Source organism: Poeciliopsis prolifica, unplaced genomic scaffold (genome assembly GCF_027474105.1).
Source record: "Poeciliopsis prolifica strain line A6 unplaced genomic scaffold, Auburn_PproV2 SCAFFOLD011, whole genome shotgun sequence".
NCBI classification, from domain to species: Eukaryota; Metazoa; Chordata; class Actinopteri; order Cyprinodontiformes; family Poeciliidae; genus Poeciliopsis; species Poeciliopsis prolifica.
This window is the reverse complement of record NW_026562386.1, coordinates 6,901,919-6,921,802: the sequence shown is the minus strand read 5'-3', so window position 1 is coordinate 6,921,802 and position 19,884 is coordinate 6,901,919. Positions and strand designations below refer to the sequence as shown.

Genomic DNA, 19,884 nt, shown 5'->3' with positions numbered 1-19,884 from the left:
TGCAAGAGTAGGATAATTGGTTTATTAAGAGGAAAAACATTTAGAGGGAAAAAAACAGGAACACCACCTTCAATTTGGTGATTTTTAAAGGAATCTATAAAAGATTCCACATAGTCCAGGTTTGCAATATAAAAATAAGTCAATAGAAACACATTGACGTTGAGGGACTGCAGAAAAATATTCTCCAGATGTTACGGATCCCACAACAAGAGGAAGGCAACGCTCTCATCCCGCCAAACGTCACATGGGCAAAACGAGCAGCTGTGAACTCCAGCTGTTCTGGATCCACATTTCTAAATGAGAAAAGAACAACTGTCCATCCAGACGCAGGGAGTTTAAGTCAGCGTGTCCTCGCTCCTGATGAACTCTCCCACATCAGCCTGGTGGAACACAACAATGGACATGGGGTCTACTCGCCGACACTCCTGTGTGGACTTGGCTGCTACTCCAAAACCCTGATGATAAAAACAGAACATTCGAAGCTTTGGGTAAAACAAGAAATTGGAGACATTGTCTAATTTATGTTAAAATCCCTCTACTTCTAGGACAGTTTATATTTAGCATGAGAGGCTAAATTCAAGATCCTTCACCAAATGCTCTCAATTACCTGGAGCAGCTTTTTTCATTGGTTCACACATGGAAAAACTGGTTTGCAGCAAGTCATGGTTAAAACAAATGAGCTCAGAAATGACCTGCACACAGCTCTGTTACAGGCTCTAAGGCCACATTTACAGATAAGCAAAATTGTTTACACCCTAACCAGATTTAGCTTTACAATGATATTTTAATTTGATTCTCATGTTTCTTCTGACAGAAATCAATGTTGTCATCTTGGAGTGGCCCATCCAGACTTAAACTGAGATGGGAGCTAAAGATTAGGCTAATGACAATGAGGCCTTGCAATCCAACTTGTTTTCCATCAGAAACAAGCTTCTTTGTTGGAAATAGACAAAATCTATATGGCCAATTTTTTTTTTCTAACTTGCTGTAAAAACAGAAGTATACAACCCCAATTAAGTCCACTGACATGATGATAATAAAAAAAACTACAAGATTTTCAGAAATATTATATAGTTGTTATTTTTATCTTGGACAGCATTGGAGGTTCTGGCATACCAGTGATTCTCCCCTCTCCTGATTCCTCTGTCATTCTAAAATGTAGCAGTATAACTTTGCAAAGCTAGTTTTTAGCAGCTATTGACAAGTCCCAAACTTCAGAGTGAGTGGCTATTGTTTCTTCTGTTACATCATCAATTAACAACCATGAACTAATCCTATTGATAGCCTTGGCACTGATTGGCAGTGACTTTTCTAGTCCTTCTAGAATAGGCTGAACTGTAACTGACTAAAAAATGCTGCCACAGAATGAGTCTGACTTTTTAAAGTCACTTCCAGGTCATCCAACTGAGCCTTTCCAGACAATACTTTTAAAAAAGAAAATACTTTAGGCAAGTATTTTAAATGCAAAACAGCAGGAGTCAGAAATAAACTTACCAAAGGTACATCAGCCATGGAGTAAACCACAACTCCTTGATACTGCATTGTGTTTTCAGTAATTCTACCAAGGCCAGACTTCAGCACATGGTTTCCGTACAAGAAAGACTGCTCTGCTCCAGGTTTCACCCACACCTTGAACTGAGCACATGATCATGATAGTTTCAGATTATGTACATCTGCTTTCAATTTCAACCATTGTTGCCTCTGTTTTATTTCTACTCCAACTGGCATGGGAAAGAATCGTGCAGAGAATACACACCTTTGCATAGGGAGCCAGGAAATCCAGAGCTGTGATGTGCAGGCGGAACTTCTTGGTCTTTGTGAATTTTCCAAAGCACGTTCCCACCGAAATAAGTTTGTCTCTGGAAAAGTTTGTGGCCAACTTGAGGATTTTCTCGCTGTGGACGGAGAAAAGTAGTTCTAAATAAGATTCTCAGTTAACCAAAGGCAGCTGCTCGCTTTTGAAGGTGAGACAAGGATAAGAATGGTGTTATCAAAAAAATAATAATAATATGAGGAAAAAGAACATTAAATAAACTAGAAAAACACTTTGTTGCACATAAGACAAAACAGAAAAATTGTACAGTATTTGTTCATTTGATATTTAACATGAACAGAGTTTCAAAAAGATACAAATATAACAACTATAATAGACAAGATCAAAGATTGTGTCTTATTTAGCTGTGATTAAAGCTTTTTGGTATTGTATGGATGGTAAAGAAGGTTATTCTAGAGGGTCATTTACATATTTACAAAAAGTATATTACATTATTTTGTAGCTTTTTGCTTTTTAAATGAATGAGAAATGATTCTCTGATATTAGTCGGATCAGGTTTTGAACCATTTGAAACATGCCATCAGTAAGGAGCTCCATGTGCTTATAAAATAATTATATATTTGTCTTAACCAATAATTACCTCATGTAGTACACGCGGTCTTGATGTAGCCTGAAGCAATAGGTGCCATCGGGTCGGTCAACGAGAAGCTTAATGTTTTCCCCTATGCTTTTGGGAAAGAAAATACACTGATCACATGAATGCTAACATGCGTGCTAATATATATTATTAAACGTTGCTCCCTTCCGGGCCAAAAAAGACACTTTTAAGCTCACTTACTACTTTGACAGTTTCTCAAACATCGTTTTTGTCTCCTCCTCGGTTAACGGTCTCATTTTTAGGATGTAAAATCGTCTTTTTTTAGCAGGGAATGTGAGGTTTTCAGTCCGTAAAGGGATAAAAAAAAACGTGGGTACCAGCGGAAGTAGTCACACTTTAAAGCGGAACTTGTCTTACGTAAACAGTCGGCACAGTTCCGGGTTTTTTTGGGGGGGTATTCTGCTTTCAAGTCGAGCTTGCGTTTCCCTCCGGTAAACCGATCACCTTCTGGTGAGTGTAACTTCTTAAATTTTAAATAAAACGCCTTGTGGATATATTATATATTATTAGCAATAGACATACGGACGCTTGTTTATTTTAAACCTAGTTTTATCTTCCTATTCTTGTCTTGGTCCTCGGAAATGAGCTCAAGTTAGCTCAGTAGGCTAGCAGCTGTCAAGAGGAAAAAAACTCAGCTTCGAGTGCTAGCGAGGTTAGCATGTGAGCTAACCGTGGTAGCATCTGACAGTTAACTGTAGTTTGCTGTTGACAGTCGCTCTAGCCACCAAATAAATCAAATTCGTAATAATTGTTGAATCAGGGGGAAAGACTCGGTGTCTAAAACCTAATTGTAACTGTTTATCATTTGAAGACGAGAGTCTTTTTTTTTTTTGCCGCAGCGGCGCGTAGTTACGTTACATAACGTTTATTTGTTTGTAAATAGAAATTACTTTCAGATCACAGACAGTAACATTTAATCCTGTAAGGATATCGGATGCATTTAGGACCAACTTTAAGCTTCTCTGTACTCGATGCCAGCTCAATGTGTGCTTCTGTCACGTCAATGTCAGCAGAGTGTTCTGTCAGCTGCAGAGTCAGTAATTCAGTTTTGGGAGAGAGACTTTGTCAGCAAAGTCTTTGCATTTGAGGGCACACTTGATCCTCCCTTCACTGCCTGTTGGACAGCAAAAAATAGCTGATCCAGTTTTATAAAATAGGTTGGCGAATAATGTGCTGTTTTATACAGAAATAGCATATGCATCTGTTTGTTAAAGATCTAAATTAACTGAGGTTGAGTTTGATTAATGTTGGAAGAGTCATGAGGTTTTGTATATGTTTTATTTAATCTCCCAAATATCAAGTTTAAAAAGTCACTGGACCGCAGATCAGAGGCGAAGAGTCACAGGAAAAAAGATAAAGCTGAAACATTTATTGTAACCTCATTACCAAAAAATGTTATTTGTGAATGTTTAGCTATTTAAGTCTTCTTTCCGGGTAAGGGATGCCAGCTGTAATATTTATGATGGCTCATTGTTGCCTTTTACATCTTCTGTTTGTTTTATGAAGTCCAGGAATGTATGATAGCTGTGAGTTGTCAAATGAGAAAGTAATCTGAAATTACACGTTTAGCCAGTTGGGGTAAAACCACAGAGTCCCTTTAGACAGCTCAAGTAATTAACATTTGAATTAGTCTGCAGTGAATAAGCCCTGTAGGTTGAGACTACAGGAGTTCAGTGTATTGTTACGCTGTCTTTGTCACTTTCTATGTGTTTTTTCCTCATCTTCCATAGTTTGAGGATGTCTTTCTTTCGGGAGTTTGTTGGCCTCATTCACTTCTTAATCAACTTTCTTGAGATTTCATAAAGCACAAAGCTGTTATATCCTCAGAAACCCCCTAACTTTCATTCAGACTTGATAATCCAGTATAACTCATCAGCTAGATGGAGCATAATCGGTTAATCACTTGTTTGTCAAGGATGCTTTACTAAAACTGGAAACTAATAAGAGCACTTGGACTGAAAAATGTGCTGATCATTGTTACCAACAGTCAGAAGTTAGAATGTAAAATTTCCACCAGAAGCTAAAGTAACTCTTTATTAGTGCAACAGCTTATTCAGCTTGTGGGAGAGTGTCTAAAATATCACAACTTGACAGAGTTACTCTTTTCACATGCTTGCTCAGGTTTTAACTTTTTATAGCACAAGATAAATGATATTTATGTGGTGTTATTGTGACAGTAATCCTGAAATATTCATCTGTTGAGTGATTTTTATGTCAAAACAAAGATAATACAAGAATCAGTAGCAGAAAATAAGGGCGTTTTCTGCTGAATTTCCCCTGCAAGAGATAAGGAGCTAGTTCACGGCTAGCTGTGACACATTATCATAGTAATATCAATTTATGGTTTTTCACTCTTTACAGGTGTGTTTGCTCTCCTGTTTTTTCTGCGGAGCAGTTCTTGTGCCAACACTTTACTCCAAAGGAACCAGCAGCCCTTCTGTCAGCAGTTTCCGGTGGGTGTTTGTGACTCTGGCAACGGTGAACAGGAAGACAGACGCTGAGAGACGTCTGAGCTGAGAGAGGAAACTGCTGCGGCTTCTTCGTCTGCCTCAGAATGACTGAGTTCTGGGTTTGTTTCAGTTGCTGCATTGCAGAGCAGCCGCAACCAGTGAGTGAGACATTTCCTCTGAAAAGTAACTGTTCCTGGCTTGATGAAGCCTTTGAGTTTTAGTGGATACGTGTCATTTTTAAGAAGTTATTCAATTGTAATTTTGTGCAGTGTCCTGACTTGTTGCATTTTGACATGCTGAAATAGCTTCAGTGGGACAAAATATACATTGAATCTAATTTGAAGGAAGAAAGCTGTAAAATGAAACTAAATGAACATTTGTTTCCAATGACTGCAGAATAATAATGTTTCTAGCCAGTTGGGGTAAAACCACTGAGTCCCTAATAAGAGCACTTATTAGGGAGTTTGTTGACCTCATTCAACAAACTCCCTAATAAGTGAGTTCGGAAATTTCTTCCTTTTTCTTCCTCCAAAAAAAGGAAGACATTTTATACAACTCATGTTAAATTCTGCTTTTAGAGTGAAGAGGAAACACATGGAATTTGAATAAATTTAGACCCATTTTAATATGTTTGTTTGATTCAACTTGATGTATTTAATGAAGTGCCAACTTTAGTCTTTCAGAGGTTTGAAAGAACATATTTGTTTACATTTTCTTCAGAAACGGCGGCGACGAATCGACCGCTCCATGATCGGGGAGCCAACAAACTTTGTTCACACCACACATGTAGGCTCAGGAGATATGGGCCTTGGATTGGGATCAGTAAGCTTCATTCACTGTTCACGGTTTAATCAGCTGAACTCACCTCACTGTGATCTTTGGTTGCTTAACATTTCCGTCTTTTTGTAGGTAGATCTTGTTCAGGCTCAGATGAAGTCTAAAGGAGGCTACACACACGGTGGCTCAGAGGGCTCTCAGTTGTAGTGAGGTGAGGTGGGTTTGCTTCAATCCATTTATTTCAACCAGTATCTTTTTCTTTTTGCTTGTAATTAATAGAATCTGCAGTTTAGATTCTTTGAATTCTTGATAACAAACAAGACAAATCAATTCTCCTCCTCATGTAATCTTCCAGGGTTTCTTTTTGGAGCGGAGCAGCATTCTTGATAAAGTCTGATAAGGAGGTTGCAACGTTTAATCTGTTCATCTCCTTTGAAAGCTTCCTCTGTCTCTTTTTGTAAAATAATAACTCAAATCAACAAGTCCACTCTGCAGACTTTCTGATAGAATAGAATTCAACTTTATTGTCATTGCACTGTCACATGTACAAGCAACGAAATGTAGTTTGCATCTATCCAGAAGTGCTATATTGGATATAAATATTTATAAACAGTTGTACAAGATATAAACAGAGAATAATGATGTGCTATAAATGTTTTGTACAATATAAACATAAATATGAGAGCTATGTACATATTATACAAATTACCAGGATTGTACAGAATATACAGGAATATGAAAAATGGATTGTGTATATATATATTAGTTGCATTACCGCAGCATTTGGGCTTTTCGATTTAACACATGAATAAACATCTACTGTAAAAGTCTCTGTTTTGACCCGACCCATGCTATGTCTCACCATTGACGGCACACATCTGTAAGCTGCTCTTGTGTGTTTGTGAGGAAACTGGAGCGATGATACACAACACATTTATGCTCACTGGATTAATGGCACGTCATATAATATGATGTCTGATCATATTATACTGAGGAAATTCTCCCCAAATGGGAGGAAACCATGGACTTTCTCCCCGAATGATAAACTTTGTTTTGCTGAAAACCGCTTCAGCTTATCTTGAGACAGTGAGTTAGTTGTTAATGGAATGTGTTTATGTATTTATTTTACTTTAGTATCGCATATCAGATTCTAAACCGTGACATCTTTTTTGCTGATGTGGCACTCTGCCTTGTTTTGAAACTCCCATTTCACATTGCTTTAGTTGCTCCTCTCTTTTAATTAAACTGCTGTCGTTTATTCAGCTGAGCTAAGATAACAATAGCATGCTTGAGAAATAAAATGTATTTTAACTAGAGGTCAAAAATTTTAATAAAACAACTTCTAAGTTAATGTAGACATTGACTTCCAGTGCTGCAAATCCTAATGTTTCTTCCTAATTTTTTTTCCCCCCACAGCTCTTCAGACTTGTGAAAACTACTGTTGTTTTATGGAAGAATTAAAAAAAAAAGAAAAGAAAAAGCAGTTCTGTCTGTAACGGACCCAGGACCAAAAAATGAAACTACTGCTTTTCCAAGATCTTGTATATATTTTTATTTTCCATTCCTCCTCTTCTTTTTTTTTTTTATGAAAGCACTGCTATCCATTTGTTGCCATAATGTTGCACTGTAAGGAGCAAATGTTAAGGGCATAGATCAAGATGTTTAGAGCTCATAATGTCAGTCGGTTGTATGCTTGTGTGTATGCATGAGAAAACATTTTCAGAAATATTTGCTGTTGTAGCCCACTGGATGCCTGTAATTTATTGATTTGATTTGTGAACGGACCTCATGGTGGCTGGGCCACACTGGATATGTAGAACGTTCAGTTTCTTCTTCATTCTCAGAGGTTTATCAAACGACAGATTAAAATTAAGCGACGCAAAAAAGGTTCCGATTTTTATTCTGAGAATTGCTGTTGCTTTTCTGAGTCGCTTTAAGGGTTGAAGGTTGCTGGTCTTGTAACAAACTTGAAAACGAGTGGATACACTGGACTATACGTTGTACACACATATATGCTAACAAATTTCTCTTTAGTTTCAATCATTTCTTTTTAAAATCATTCAGATTGAAGCATATAGAATTTTAATAACCTATAAACTTCCTCATCTGCCTTCCTAAGTAGTGTTTATTTTTTTAAGTGTTAGAAGCATATTGCTGCAACAACCATGCTTGTAGTGTTTTATAGAAAAAAAATCATTTTAAAAGAAATGCATTTTGTTTCTATCATTGTGCACAAACTAGGCAAATAATGAAAGTCGGTTCAAACAGATCACAAGTGCTGACTGTTGCTCTGAGGTAGGTTAGTGTTGTAGCCATTGACAGATTTAATGTAAGTTGTTCATCCAGCTAAATGTGACTGATTGTATCTTTCACCAGCACGCCAATAAATCCCAGTTTATCTAACTGATAATCCCTGTTTTAGTTTGCCGTAATTCTGTCCCCATGAAGGTCTTGGAACGTCTTACGTAGATCAGAGCTCACGCGTCTCTTGAAGTTGTCATTCGTTTGTCTTTAGTTGTTTTTGGTTCTCATGTAGACTTTAATGTGTTTTCATTATTACAAAAAAGTATTATTCTCTTACCTTGTAGGCACAAATTCCCTCCCATTGCTGTAGTTTTTCTTTCTCTCTAAAGGGTTTGCCTTTTCCACAAGCACACAAACCTTCCTTTAAAGGGGAATAGTAAACAAATGCAGCTATTGTCTGACTCTGTTGGTTGTTCAGTGATCAGGGTGGATTTCACTTCTTTTGTCTAACTTTTTTTTTAATAACTTGAGATGAACTTTTTGTTATTTCCATACCAAGAACTATTGAAAATTTAATCAGAAATAATAGTAAAATATGTAAAAATCAAGGAGGCTTTAATTTTGTAAACCTTGCCACATTTTGTCTATCCTATGATTGAATGTATATGGTGCAGCATGCTAAAAAGTACAAAAGAACTCAAATTTTAACATTGGTACCAGCCATTAGAAAATGCAGTGTAATTGTAAATCCATTACAGCCTTAACTTTTCTCTTTTGGACTTATTTAATGAAATTAAGTCAAGTCAGGTTTAGAAAATACTATTTTGACACATCAGCCTGTTTTCTTTGTATTGTCTGTGTAGTGATTCTCTGTAAAACAGACGTATATGTAAACATTTTTTATCCACAAAAATCTAAAACATGAAGTCGTCCAATTGGCATTTGCAGTACATTTGTGTGACCAGCAGGCTGTGCTGTTGGACTGCTTGAATGTGACAAAACAGCTCGATCGTTTTGGGATACCTTTCATGACTCATGATGATGCTGTACATAAAATAAGTGATGTATAAAAGTGATGACTCCGTGATATATATGTATTTGCATTCATGCCTATTTTCTTTTCTGTAAACTGTGACAGGGAAGAGAAGGCAGAGTTGGCACAATGTTTTTCTTTTTCTCAGGACTTAACTTCATGTAGTTCCCACTTTGAAGGGATGTTCTACTGTTTGTTTTTTTTTTCCTTTTCTGGGTAAATAAATGTTATATGTTGTCGCACCAATTTGGAATGTATTGTCACTTCAATATAAGGCATCATCAAGTGAAACAACAACCTTGTTATGTGAGGAAAAAGTGACACTTGCATGTTAAGTGTTACTTTGTCATGCAAGTGACAAAGTGCATGTCAAGTGACATGGATTGCTTTTAGACAATACTCTATTGTGACAGGAGGAACTTGAAGAGACATGCTTTCACTCATCCAAGTAATAATCCTCATCAAAAGTTGAGTGGAACAACTCGGCACATCTATCAGAATGCTGACAGAATTTTGACATTTTGAGCTTTGGTACAAGTGCTAATTCATCAGTGGGGTGAACTACAAGCAGAATGGCCACAGGGCATTCAAGTTTCCACCGTCCAACTCCAGGTCCGGACCTTCCAACACAAAGATGCAGCCAAATGTTTAGAGATTGGCTAATGGTTCTCACCAGATTTGTGCTGCCCCATGGATGCTTTCTTTTCTTTTGTGCTGTTTGCATATATATATCTATATATTTGAAGCCTTGAAATATCCAGGCACAGTCAGATTGATTGTTGCTATCTTGTTCTCAGGCTGTCAATTGCAAAAAGAATGAAGAAGAGGACTGTTTAATTCTAAATTGTCTTGGAACAACCAGAAGAACATTTGGTGATTCATTCATAGATCACACAGTTGTAGTTTTAGGGGTTATTCACCTTGTTGAGAACAGTATGTAACGCAAAAAGACCTGAAACATTGAGCAACTGAACACCTGCATTCAAAATATAAGAGAAGCTCTAATTCTGTAAAGAGTATGATGCACTTAAAGGCCCATTCTGAAATTTTATCAGAATGCCAAATATTCCATGTATTTCTTAATTTTGAGTATGAGTATTAAAATAACTAGAGAGCTCCAAGACTGAAGGTAGCTGAACAAGAAAGCTGCAAGAATTGACATGTTCCCCATTAATTGACACCATGCATATTTTGTACATAGATTTCAACAGCCAACGTTTCAATAGTGACATAACTGCTGAGGAAAGAAGTCAGTGTAATCATGGTTCTGTCAGGTCATGTCTGATTTGACACCTTTTCTTACCGGATAACTGTAGGGTAACTTTCATTTACTAACGGGGAAATCAAAAATGAATCGCCAAACTTAAACTCACCAGAAGCAAAGAGCATTTGAAGCTACAACATAAAAGATTGACAGTAGATTATAATGCTGCTCCATGTTATAAAGACCATCTCACTTAAAATCAGAACTCTGTTAAAGGAATTGGGAAAAGGCATTTTAGCACTTGATATATGGTATAACAATGTAAATCCACACAGAATAAATGTGAGTGAAGGAAAATTGGGCACAAACCATGTTTAATTTTTTATTCATAATTCACAGTAAGGGCATAAAACTGGTGGTCGAATTGACATAATAAAAAACAAAATTAGACAATTACTTCTTAAAAACCAGCAACAATAACAAAAAAAATCACTTTTTTTATGCCACGCATGACAAAATGAGGCTGAACTCAATTTTGTTTGTAACAAGAAATGAGAGGAAATCATGAATTGAGCTTAAAAACACAAACACACATATTATTACGTTTCTTGTTTTATTTTTCTGCTCTGACCTAATTGTTATTAGTAAAAACATCCAGAGGCAGTCAAAAATAGACAGGAGATCAATACCAAATCCTGCGCTTGGGTGAAATCTGATCTGTTTACTCTGAAAGCTCTGCTGTGCAGTTGGAGTCTTTTTAATGAGCCCGAGTCACTGAACCAGAGTGAACACAAATGATGATAGCAGCATTAAAGCTTGGCTTGGAACCAGATCCTCTCATTCCAGCGTTCCCAGCACGCAGGCTGATTGACACAGCAATAACGTCTGTTGCTCCCCAGCTTTATTCCATTCAGCTTACTCATTCTGCAGTCGGCTCAACAGAAACAAGGAAACAGCCAGAAGTATATGAAGGGAATAGTCATTTCAACAAAAATATGATAAATACAGAACAGAAAGAGGAGACAAACAGCTACAGCATCAGCGTTTGCTGATGTGTGGACCAGTCTGAGAGATCTTTGATGTAGTTTGGGCCAAACAGCTCACCGTAGTCCTCCGTCTGGAGAGGATACGGGTTCTCCTCACCAGCACCTGAGGAGTTCACAACATTAAAATCAGAGTGTCAGCATGGACAACCTGAGGGTAATTTGAGTCACTTAAAGTCTATATGGTCGCACATAATAAGGACATCAAGCTTGATGAAAGACGAGCTTGACTTCTCCTCAAAATGAAAGCAAAATGAAAGCAGAATGCAAAATTGCCTTTAAACAATGCAATCATATTTTGTACATAAGATATAATTTTATGTTTGTGAATGTATATTTCTTTCAATTTTAGTTGTCTCTTATGTACCAAAACTGTTGTTCTGTTCCAAAGACAAAACTGTTTAAGAACAAATTAGTATTCTGCAAGATTGGCAAAATGCAAAACGCTGCCCTGCAGCACGGCAGTATCAGAGCATTGGCATCTTTCCTTCAAATAATTATTTTATAGTTTAGAAAAAAGATAATAAAATATTGGATTCAAGTTGATCAGAAATATCTTAAATAGAGATTTGTATTCTTTTTGACTGTTCCTGAACCATTGCTGGTTTTCTCAGGTCTGAAAAACCTGAATTTTTCACAGTAAAAGTGCAAATTTGCTAGCAACTAATTTGTGATTCTTAAAAAAGACGGTAATTAAAGGTGTGAATGTTTTTGGGTGTTTGTTTCAGTAGCTCTAAAAGTGATTATAACTCACAATGTACTTGCTGTTTGGAATTATGAAACAAAATTATACATTTTTAAGTAACCAGGTCAATTAATTTGTAGAGTTATCATTAATTAATCATTAATCATTAATTAACAGCATATAGCATAATGTCAAATTTACGAATCGATGACACTTTGTATAATAATCAAATTTTATTCAAGTGTCGTACATTGCGGTTGTTCCCACTGAGTGTGTGTCCTCCATCCTCTCTGCTCCCACGTCTGGTTCCAGACGTCAGGGCTGCCCAAATGGTCCATTAGCTACAAGAGACAAAACACTCACTCAGATAAAAAAGACACAAACAACATTTGGGGGAAAAATATATAATGATGAGATTGAAATCTCTCAAATAGATCCTGGATTTATAGTGGATTTATAGTTTTTTTCAGGCAACTGTCGCTACTTCCTCATTTTTTAGCTTCACTTCTGTCAGAAGAATTAGTACTTACCTTACTGACAGCCTCACTGGGTTCCTGATCCACAGGTTTGGATTCCCACATTCCTGAAACTGAACAATATTTATGAATCTTCTTGAGCTGGAGAGACTTTGCATCCTTCAATCTGGGAAAGACGAGGCACTCCAAACAGAGATATAACTTACCTTGTACTTCAGGGCTGTTAAAGCTGTGTGGTACGCAGGTCTCCACCTTATGTGGTGGGTCTGTAACAGGTAGTGCTGTTGTAGGCTGCCAGGTTTGCGGTGAGCTGTATGTGTCGTCACTTCTGGAGTTCTCCAAATCTCTCGGCCTCTCCTGCGGTCTGTGGAACAGTCCTGCTGATGTGAAGAGGAGAGCGGGATTGAATTGAGAGGTGCGTAAGAATAACCTTTGAGAAATGAAAAGGGTGCAGCAATTTAAGTTGCTTACTTCTCCTTCGTCTGCGTGTCTGAGAGCTGGGCAGCATCCTGTAGACCCTGTAGGCGTTGCTGCCTCGCTTCCTGCTGTGCTCCCGCAGTTCACAGATGTCCGGTAGGGAATTCAAGGCACACCGGAAATTTGCTTTCCATGTCTTGGGATCTGGGTTGTCTCTGCCTGGACGGTACTTTCCTGAAACAAATGAAAATGGAGGTGAACATCGGTGAGGGGAGCTTTTAGCACTCATAGATGGCTACTTTTCTGCAAAAACACTGATTCATCTCTCAAATTATTGTCACAACCAATGTGAATACCTTATCTCATAAATAAACAACTCAAGAAAATTACATTTTTGTCTGTTCATGAGTATTAAGGTGTGTTCTTTTGCATCTGGCTGGCTCGCTTCACAGGAAGCCTAAAAAGTGAGGTCAGCATAATCTTGTAGAAACTGACCTAAAGGGATTTCTGCTACTCATGCTAGCCATGGAGTGGGTAAACAACAACTTAGCTCCATAGCGATCAGTTTCTGTCACATACCATGGCTGTATAACAATTATGAGGAAGCAATTATCGGTACAGGAAGAGGTTTGCAGCACACCCTCAAACCTCTATTAACGTTTGTCTTTCCGTGTAGCTATTCTTCATAACACCTTATGAAATGACATGAAAACGTAATGCATGGCTTTGCAGCAACTCAGTTATTCATTTTCCTGTCAGGCTTAGCTTTAAAGTTAGCTTTCATTTGATCAACATTATCATTTATCACCAAAGATCAATGTTTAAACACAACAAGACAGAGATCTGAAAAAATCTGGTTGCAAATGAGAAGAAAAGGTTAGATTGTTGAAATACTGCTACATTGATAAAAAATAAATAAAAACAGACAAATATATTAATTTTGAATCTAAACATTCTTTTAAAATTTTTTTAAATATGTTTCAGGAGATGTTTGCCTCACTTCTTATCAGAAACATTTTCCTTCCTTGAATGAAATACGTCCCAATCAAGAATCTGGCAGGTTCATGAATGATTTATGGACTAAGTGCAACCACTGCGTAACCACCGCTCCTCAGGCTTTGATGTGTTTGACACGCCGTTGGCAGTTAGAAATAAAAACCCATCTGCAATGAAAATAGTTAGCGCAGCTTTGTGGACCTTCAGATTAGAAGATTTAAACATGAACGAATAACCATTGACACGGCTCCATGTTGTTTTCAGAGATCTCATTTCACTGTCTCCAGTTATCAGAGAAATGAGAGTTCATCATTTTGTTTTGTCGTAAATGAAAAGTTTCGTCCTCTCCTCTATCTCTGGTATTTTTGAGTATAGTAGTAATGGACTGAAAGATTACTGACTGAGAGTTAAAACTGCTGTGTTTGCACATTTTGTGTGTTTGTAAATCAGGTTGAAACTGAAGTGGCGGCTCTCTATTGTCGGCTCCTTGAGGGTGTGTTCTAGTCACTGTTTCTTTACGACCTCAGACGAAGAACCGGGTGTACTTTATAAAGCTTGATTAACTGTCTCGTTTAATTGACCGCCTCGCCAAATTTCTCTTGATGAACCCAGACAGAACAAACATCATGATATTGTCCCTGGTTACACTTTAAAAGCATTTATTAGCATTTAATAAACATACATTTCAGTTGTATGACCTCTTCTATACAACTGAGCATCAGAAATCTGAATGTTAGTTTTGAACAGTTCAACGTTGCTTGAGAAGCTGATATAAAATCTCTTGTATTGTTTAAGAAACATTTCTGAACTGAGACAATAGGTGTGAAATGCAGACATGATTAGACTCTCCTAGATTACTGTAATAGATTTACATATTTTATCAAATCGGTTGTAGATCAACTGAAGACTGTGCAAACTGCAGGTCCTGATATTATCTGGTACAAATAAAAGAGCTCACTTTGCTTTGAGTTCTCCAGGCTGTCAGCCAGTTAGTCTTAGTTTTGATTTTATTTTTAATACCTGGCTCTTCCATTTCCAGCTCAAAGGGTCCAGTAGTGTTGTTTATAGTAATTTGAAAATGTATTTAAAAAAAAAAAAAAAACGTATGTCTGAGGCATTTTTTAGAGCAGCTGAATTTATTTTTATATCGGAAAGTTTTTTTTTTTTTAAAAAAGCTCTGCAACTTTTGGTTTATTTAATTGGATATGTTTATTTTTTAATTTTGTTCTAGTAATTTTGTTAATTCAACATTTTAAGCATGTTCATTTTTTTTTCTTTTTTCTTGTTTTACAGCAGTTTGTGATTTGTAAATGATCCACCATGTTAACTGTGTAAGGCTAACATGGTGGATAATTTAAATATTTTTAAGGAAGCACAATTTCACAAGGAAATATACATTAAACAAACGTCATCCTGACCAATGGTTCTTACTCACAAAAAGAAAAAGACGAGTAAAACTACCTAGTGTGAAACTGAATGTGCGGCACATAAAAAGCATTCATTAGTGGATGAACGTAACAGAACATTTCAGCGACGTTGGCCTTCCTTGGAAATTTTTAGTAATCGTTTGTTTCCTTGAAGGGAAGGTTTGTTTCAGCTCGATCAGGAAAAACTTCCAATCACCTGCCAGTTGAATATGCTTTGAGCATACCTCCACAAATGAACAACGGTGAATGAATTGCCCAGTCTGAAAATACCTCAACCATATTTAGGAAAATATGGATATCCACTGTGGTACTTATATGTGTCAGAAACTAGGCTGCACCTTTGTTTAAAAAAGGCAGGTATTTCTCCTTTTAAATGGAGCCGGAACACTTTCGCATGAACTTCCCTGAAAATATCAAATGTCATCAGCTGGCAGACCATCTATCTTGTAAAGTGAGTGCAAAGTGAGACGAGTCCTTTCTCAAATTTAGCACCGTTGTATTATTTGACTCTGAGTCTCACCTTAGATCTTAATCACAAGGTTTAGGAAGATAACCACTGTGATCATCAGACTCAGGTAAATAATTGAGATACTTCTTACATTGCATCTCTACAAATTTGAGTTTGGAAATTGTTGTTCATGTCTTCAGTCTACATTCTCATGAAAACCATTAGAGATGTACTTTGACAGCAATATGATCACCTTTCTCCCTCACTGCAAGTGAACTGCAGCTTTCCCATGATGTGACGTGATACAGGGCCAAAAAAAAAAAAAAAAAAAACGATTTTCCCAAGACAAAAAGAAAGAAAATGTACTTAGATTTACACGTCTGTGCATGTGTATGTGTTATCTTAAAGGCAGAGTGAGAATCAACCTCGCTGACAGAGCAAGACATTTTATAGATTGCAAGGAAAAAAATCAGATTGTTTTCCCATGACAGTAACATGACAGTAGCCCAGAAACATTCAGATTTGTTCTCTTTTTTATTTACTTTGCTTTTTGCATCAAACAATAGTTCTGTAAGCTGAAAGTATTTTTCTTGGGTGTGTGCTCACGTTGGCTCTGAACTCTCAAAGGGGTCTTGGATGGATTGCACCAAGATCTAAACATTAGACTAGTTGTTTTCAAAGATAGGTGGCCATAATTATTTGCTTTTGTTGTTTATTTTCTCTTATCTGCTCTCATCAGTTATCTGGAAAAGGGATTTATGATTGGAATGTGGTTCATCAAGACAAACTGAGCGATACAGCGACTCTTCAGTGGAAATCAACTCAAAGAGAGATAAACGGTCAACAGGGAAAGATAATCCCGAATGCACCCTAATCCTAACACCTTTTAATTTTTTTCTCTTTTGCAATTTTTACAATTACTTTTCAGCTATTTTTTAAACTTCTTTTTAACAAAGTGACTTTCTTTTGAAGCCCAACCATTTGGAGACATCTGGATATGAAAAAATGAACGATCTGCATCAATCTCCAGGACGATAAAAATTTGAAATGTTGATACAAAAGATTATGTACCTGGGCCTTCACAGAGCTACACACTTACATAGACTACAGTTATTCTCAACTTCTATTTTAGCTTCTATTTTTTTCCCCGATGGAAACCTAACTGCGTGTTTTTATACACCAATATACTGTAATTTTAACAGTTACAAACTTTTTGTGATTCTTTTCTTTGAATGCTGTTTGTTTTTCTATTTATTAAATAAAATCAGACGTAAAAAGCAAACAAGCAAAAAAAAAAAAAAACTAACAAAAAAACTCTTAAGTAATGTCTAGGACAAGAGAAAGGAAACACATGCATATATAACCAAGAACTATATAATAAACTCATCGTACTTACCCAATGAAGCAGGAAGGAGTAAAAGCCTAATAATTTCTATTCCTTGCCTCAATTTAACTAAATCTACTCACTCAGTAATTATCATAAATGTTTGGCATCTACATGCATGTTGTATTTCAGTCCTAAGAGACCAACAAATAATATTACATAAAAAAATATGTAAAAACAAAGTGATCACAAACTAAATCTCATAACATGAAAAAGCAAATTTACAGACTCATATTACTACTGCAGCTATTATTTCTGATAATAATAATAATAAAAAATAAAAAATAATAACAAATAAATAATATTAATCCAATTTTGATATAAAATTAAATACTAAGCAGACAAGAAGTTTAACATCTGATTTTCATTACACAAAAATAAATGAGATAAATAAAAATTATTATTACTTCGTCCATCACTAATAATGAAAAAACGAATAACAATGAAACTATTAGCAACATCAATGTGACACAAAACAAAAATAAAGAAAGAAAACTCAGTAGCGAGCAACATAGTTATGTCATCCGCTTCGTCCCTGTACATTGTGAGTGTTATAGTTTTGTATTTACTTTTGAACTGGTTGATGTTTGGATATTGTTTTAATTCCACATTCAATCTGTTCAATTGTTTGAGTCCATTTACAGATAGAAAACTTAATATTTTTTTGTTGGATCGTACTGTTGTGCTGCTCCAAATGAAGCAGTGAAACGCACATTGTATGATCAGTTGCACAATAAAAACAAAGTCCAGATAATATTTTGTGCTTCGGTTCAAATTTAGAAGAAAATACATCGATTCAGAATCATTTAATACACTCAAAAACTCTGAGCCTGAATCAAAAACATTCATTTATCGTCCTGTGCAATAATTCAGCATAATATTTAAAAACATTAGGAATTCCAAGTATTGTTGTTTTCTTCACTAACAATATTAGATTGTGAAATTATAGTTCATGCAACTTCAAGAACAGTAACCCAACTTGTTGTAATGGGTTACATGATCTATCTTGACCTTCCACTCACTGTGATGCTAAATGTGATCTTGAATGAGCCGTGAGAAGAGGAGGCAGATGGAGTAGCTGTGGTTCATCGACATGAACAGGAAGACCCGGGAGGTAGAGTAAAAGCAACTCTGTGAGTTTGTGGGTCTTACCTGTGTGCATAGCCCAACTCCTGAAGAGCGTAGCATCCCGGTCAATGCTCCAACCGTGGCGAGCTGCGTGTTTCCATGGAATCTGGAAGATGCAAGCTGACTGTCGGACGAGATGAAGTCACATTTTAGTCGTCGCGTTACTTAACTTTACGTTTTGGTTAAAAAAAAAACGTGATTTCTATCACAGGAAGCAACATGAACCCAGGTGTGCATGTACATGTCTGTGCAGGTGCAAGGAAGGAGTGTTAGAGTGAGGTAGAGGAACGTACCTGGTCCAGCCAGCTGACACCTGGATACTTCCCAGAGTGAATCTGTTCCTCCAGCCAAGGTCTCAGTCTCTGCCTTGCCGGTTGCTGCATACTGCAGGTCAGCGCCTCAAGTGTGCGGAGAGGAGGTTTGGGAATAGGTGTCGCAAGAGACATGAGGGTCCAAGTAGTAAAATAAAAAAAATGATGTGGTGTGATCAAATCAAGTTCCACTGGAACAACCGTCCTACTCTGTCAGATTCTTCCAATCACAGGTAACTTTCATTCAGCTCCTCGCACATGTAAACTTGATTCAGCTCCTCCTCCAGTTAAGTTTCCTTGAAAATGGGCTCCTCCTCTCATACCAAAGTACACTGGTTTTCCTTTGAAGTAGGCTACTTTGGAGTGGTTGGATGGGTTTAGGATTGTGTTAATGTATTTAAATAGGCCATGATTGACTTGACATTTCGAAATGTCAAGAATAAGATGGCACTGATGGAGTCCTGCTGCCACTTTTGAAATTAGTTGGAATCTGATTTTTCACAAATTTTTTTTCGTCATGAGTGCATCAGGTTTTCAGGTGTGAAAGCCAGAGGTGAGGGATTTTACCACACCTGAAGTACAACAGTGTGTGCACATAAAGAACATCAGATGGAAGCAGAACAAACACGATTCAAGGCAGGCGTGTCACATGAGCCTGCAACGTTAGAAACGCAAGAAGTGTATCCACACTGTTCATACTGTTCACGGCATTCAAGAGGAGATTGCTGAACGATGTTCCAAAAGACAAATGAGACTAAATATTATGTAGTATTAAAGATTTATCAGTGTAGAACAAAATACAAAACCTTTTTACCCTTTATGTTATTATGACAGTTCTTCAAATTCTATTTTTCACATACTTTTCCTACTTGAATGACCAAAGTTTCATTTTTATATTTTTTTCATTGGAGTTTTAAGTTTTGCATATATTGATTTGGTAAAGGTTTTAAGCTTCTCATTACAGGTGAAGTTTTCTCATTCGCCAGAAACCTCACCTGTCAGGACGCTTCTGAAAAGAAATTAATAAAACAATGAGAAAACATGCCAGCCTTAAACCTTTCCTTTCAGAATAGGTGGAAATAAAAGGTCGTGCACAGCAAATTAAATACAAACAATCTCCATTAAGAGTTTTAATTTGGCTTCACAGAATGTAAAAGTGCTTCTATTAAAGATGAATCAATATTCTGTAAACGTTTTCTGCACGGTTGCCCCAGTTATCTGACAGAGCAAGTTATGAAACCAGTTTGAGCTTTCTGGCACTGTATTGAATCACTTGAAATCATTCTCAAATGACTTTATTTTGTTGCGCTTCATAGTGTTTTCTATGTCATAAGGGCAGGGCAATTGACCCGTAGCTCTTTTACATTGAAAATATTTTTTCTGGCAAATGTAATAAACTGACATTGTGACATATAAAACTGTGTTAATC

General features: G+C 36.7%; 3 protein-coding genes across 8 annotated transcripts; 1 reads left to right on the top strand and 2 right to left on the bottom strand.

Moving 5' to 3' along the window:
- Window positions 1-5: 5 nt before the first annotated feature.
- On the bottom strand, window positions 6-2,748 carry nip7 (NIP7 nucleolar pre-rRNA processing protein). The gene is made up of 5 exons (XM_055036801.1): window positions 2,613-2,748; window positions 2,415-2,501; window positions 1,757-1,895; window positions 1,495-1,635; window positions 6-455 (listed from the first exon to the last, which is right to left on the bottom strand). Exons 1-5 carry the CDS (start codon window positions 2,666-2,668, stop codon window positions 336-338), a joined length of 543 nt encoding a protein of 180 aa, XP_054892776.1. The 5' UTR covers window positions 2,669-2,748; the 3' UTR covers window positions 6-335.
- A 45-nt stretch (window positions 2,749-2,793) lies between these two features.
- On the top strand, window positions 2,794-9,182 carry cdc42se2 (CDC42 small effector 2). Of its 2 annotated transcripts, none has more exons than XM_055036802.1 (5): window positions 2,794-2,882; window positions 4,794-5,040; window positions 5,603-5,704; window positions 5,792-5,870; window positions 7,076-9,182. In XM_055036802.1, exons 2-4 carry the CDS (start codon window positions 4,987-4,989, stop codon window positions 5,864-5,866), a joined length of 231 nt encoding a protein of 76 aa, XP_054892777.1. In that variant the 5' UTR covers window positions 2,794-2,882; window positions 4,794-4,986; the 3' UTR covers window positions 5,867-5,870; window positions 7,076-9,182. The 2 variants fall into 2 exon arrangements, with proteins under 2 accessions (XP_054892777.1, XP_054892778.1); XM_055036803.1 differs by having other exon boundaries at window positions 5,792-5,875.
- A 1,326-nt stretch (window positions 9,183-10,508) lies between these two features.
- LOC129364248 (interferon regulatory factor 1-like) lies at window positions 10,509-18,654 on the bottom strand. 5 transcript variants are annotated; one of them, XM_055036791.1, is made up of 7 exons: window positions 18,438-18,654; window positions 18,169-18,268; window positions 12,816-12,995; window positions 12,551-12,724; window positions 12,399-12,457; window positions 12,119-12,209; window positions 10,509-11,289 (listed from the first exon to the last, which is right to left on the bottom strand). In XM_055036791.1, the coding sequence occupies exons 1-7, from the start codon at window positions 18,588-18,590 to the stop codon at window positions 11,171-11,173; spliced, it is 876 nt and encodes a 291-aa protein (XP_054892766.1). In that variant the 5' UTR covers window positions 18,591-18,654; the 3' UTR covers window positions 10,509-11,170. The 5 variants fall into 5 exon arrangements, with proteins under 5 accessions (XP_054892766.1, XP_054892769.1, XP_054892768.1 ...); XM_055036794.1 differs by having other exon boundaries at window positions 12,399-12,451; XM_055036793.1 differs by having other exon boundaries at window positions 12,551-12,721.
- Window positions 18,655-19,884: the final 1,230 nt, after the last annotated feature.

What these genes read in the sequence shown, in the direction of transcription:
- nip7 (XM_055036801.1), bottom strand. Translation starts at nt 2,668, where the DNA reads ATGAGACCGTTAACCGAGGAGGAGACAAAAACGATGTTTGAGAAACTG. An exon ending in GACCGCGTGTACTACATGAG is followed by an intron (nt 1,896 to 2,414) that starts GTAATTATTGGT and finishes CTCCGTCCACAG; the next exon opens with CGAGAAAATCCTCAAGTTGG. An exon ending in CCATGGCTGATGTACCTTTG is followed by an intron (nt 456 to 1,494) that starts GTAAGTTTATTT and finishes TTTTATCATCAG; the next exon opens with GGTTTTGGAGTAGCAGCCAA.
- LOC129364248 (XM_055036791.1), bottom strand. Translation starts at nt 18,590, where the DNA reads ATGTCTCTTGCGACACCTATTCCCAAACCTCCTCTCCGCACACTTGAG. An exon ending in GACACGCAGACGAAGGAGAA is followed by an intron (nt 12,725 to 12,815) that starts GTAAGCAACTTA and finishes TCTTCACATCAG; the next exon opens with CAGGACTGTTCCACAGACCG. An exon ending in TCAGTGGGAACAACCGCAAT is followed by an intron (nt 11,290 to 12,118) that starts GTACGACACTTG and finishes TGAACTCCTCAG; the next exon opens with GTGCTGGTGAGGAGAACCCG.
- cdc42se2 (XM_055036802.1), top strand. Translation starts at nt 4,987, where the DNA reads ATGACTGAGTTCTGGGTTTGTTTCAGTTGCTGCATTGCAGAGCAGCCG. An exon ending in TTGCAGAGCAGCCGCAACCA is followed by an intron (nt 5,041 to 5,602) that starts GTGAGTGAGACA and finishes CATTTTCTTCAG; the next exon opens with AAACGGCGGCGACGAATCGA. An exon ending in TGGGCCTTGGATTGGGATCA is followed by an intron (nt 5,705 to 5,791) that starts GTAAGCTTCATT and finishes GTCTTTTTGTAG; the next exon opens with GTAGATCTTGTTCAGGCTCA.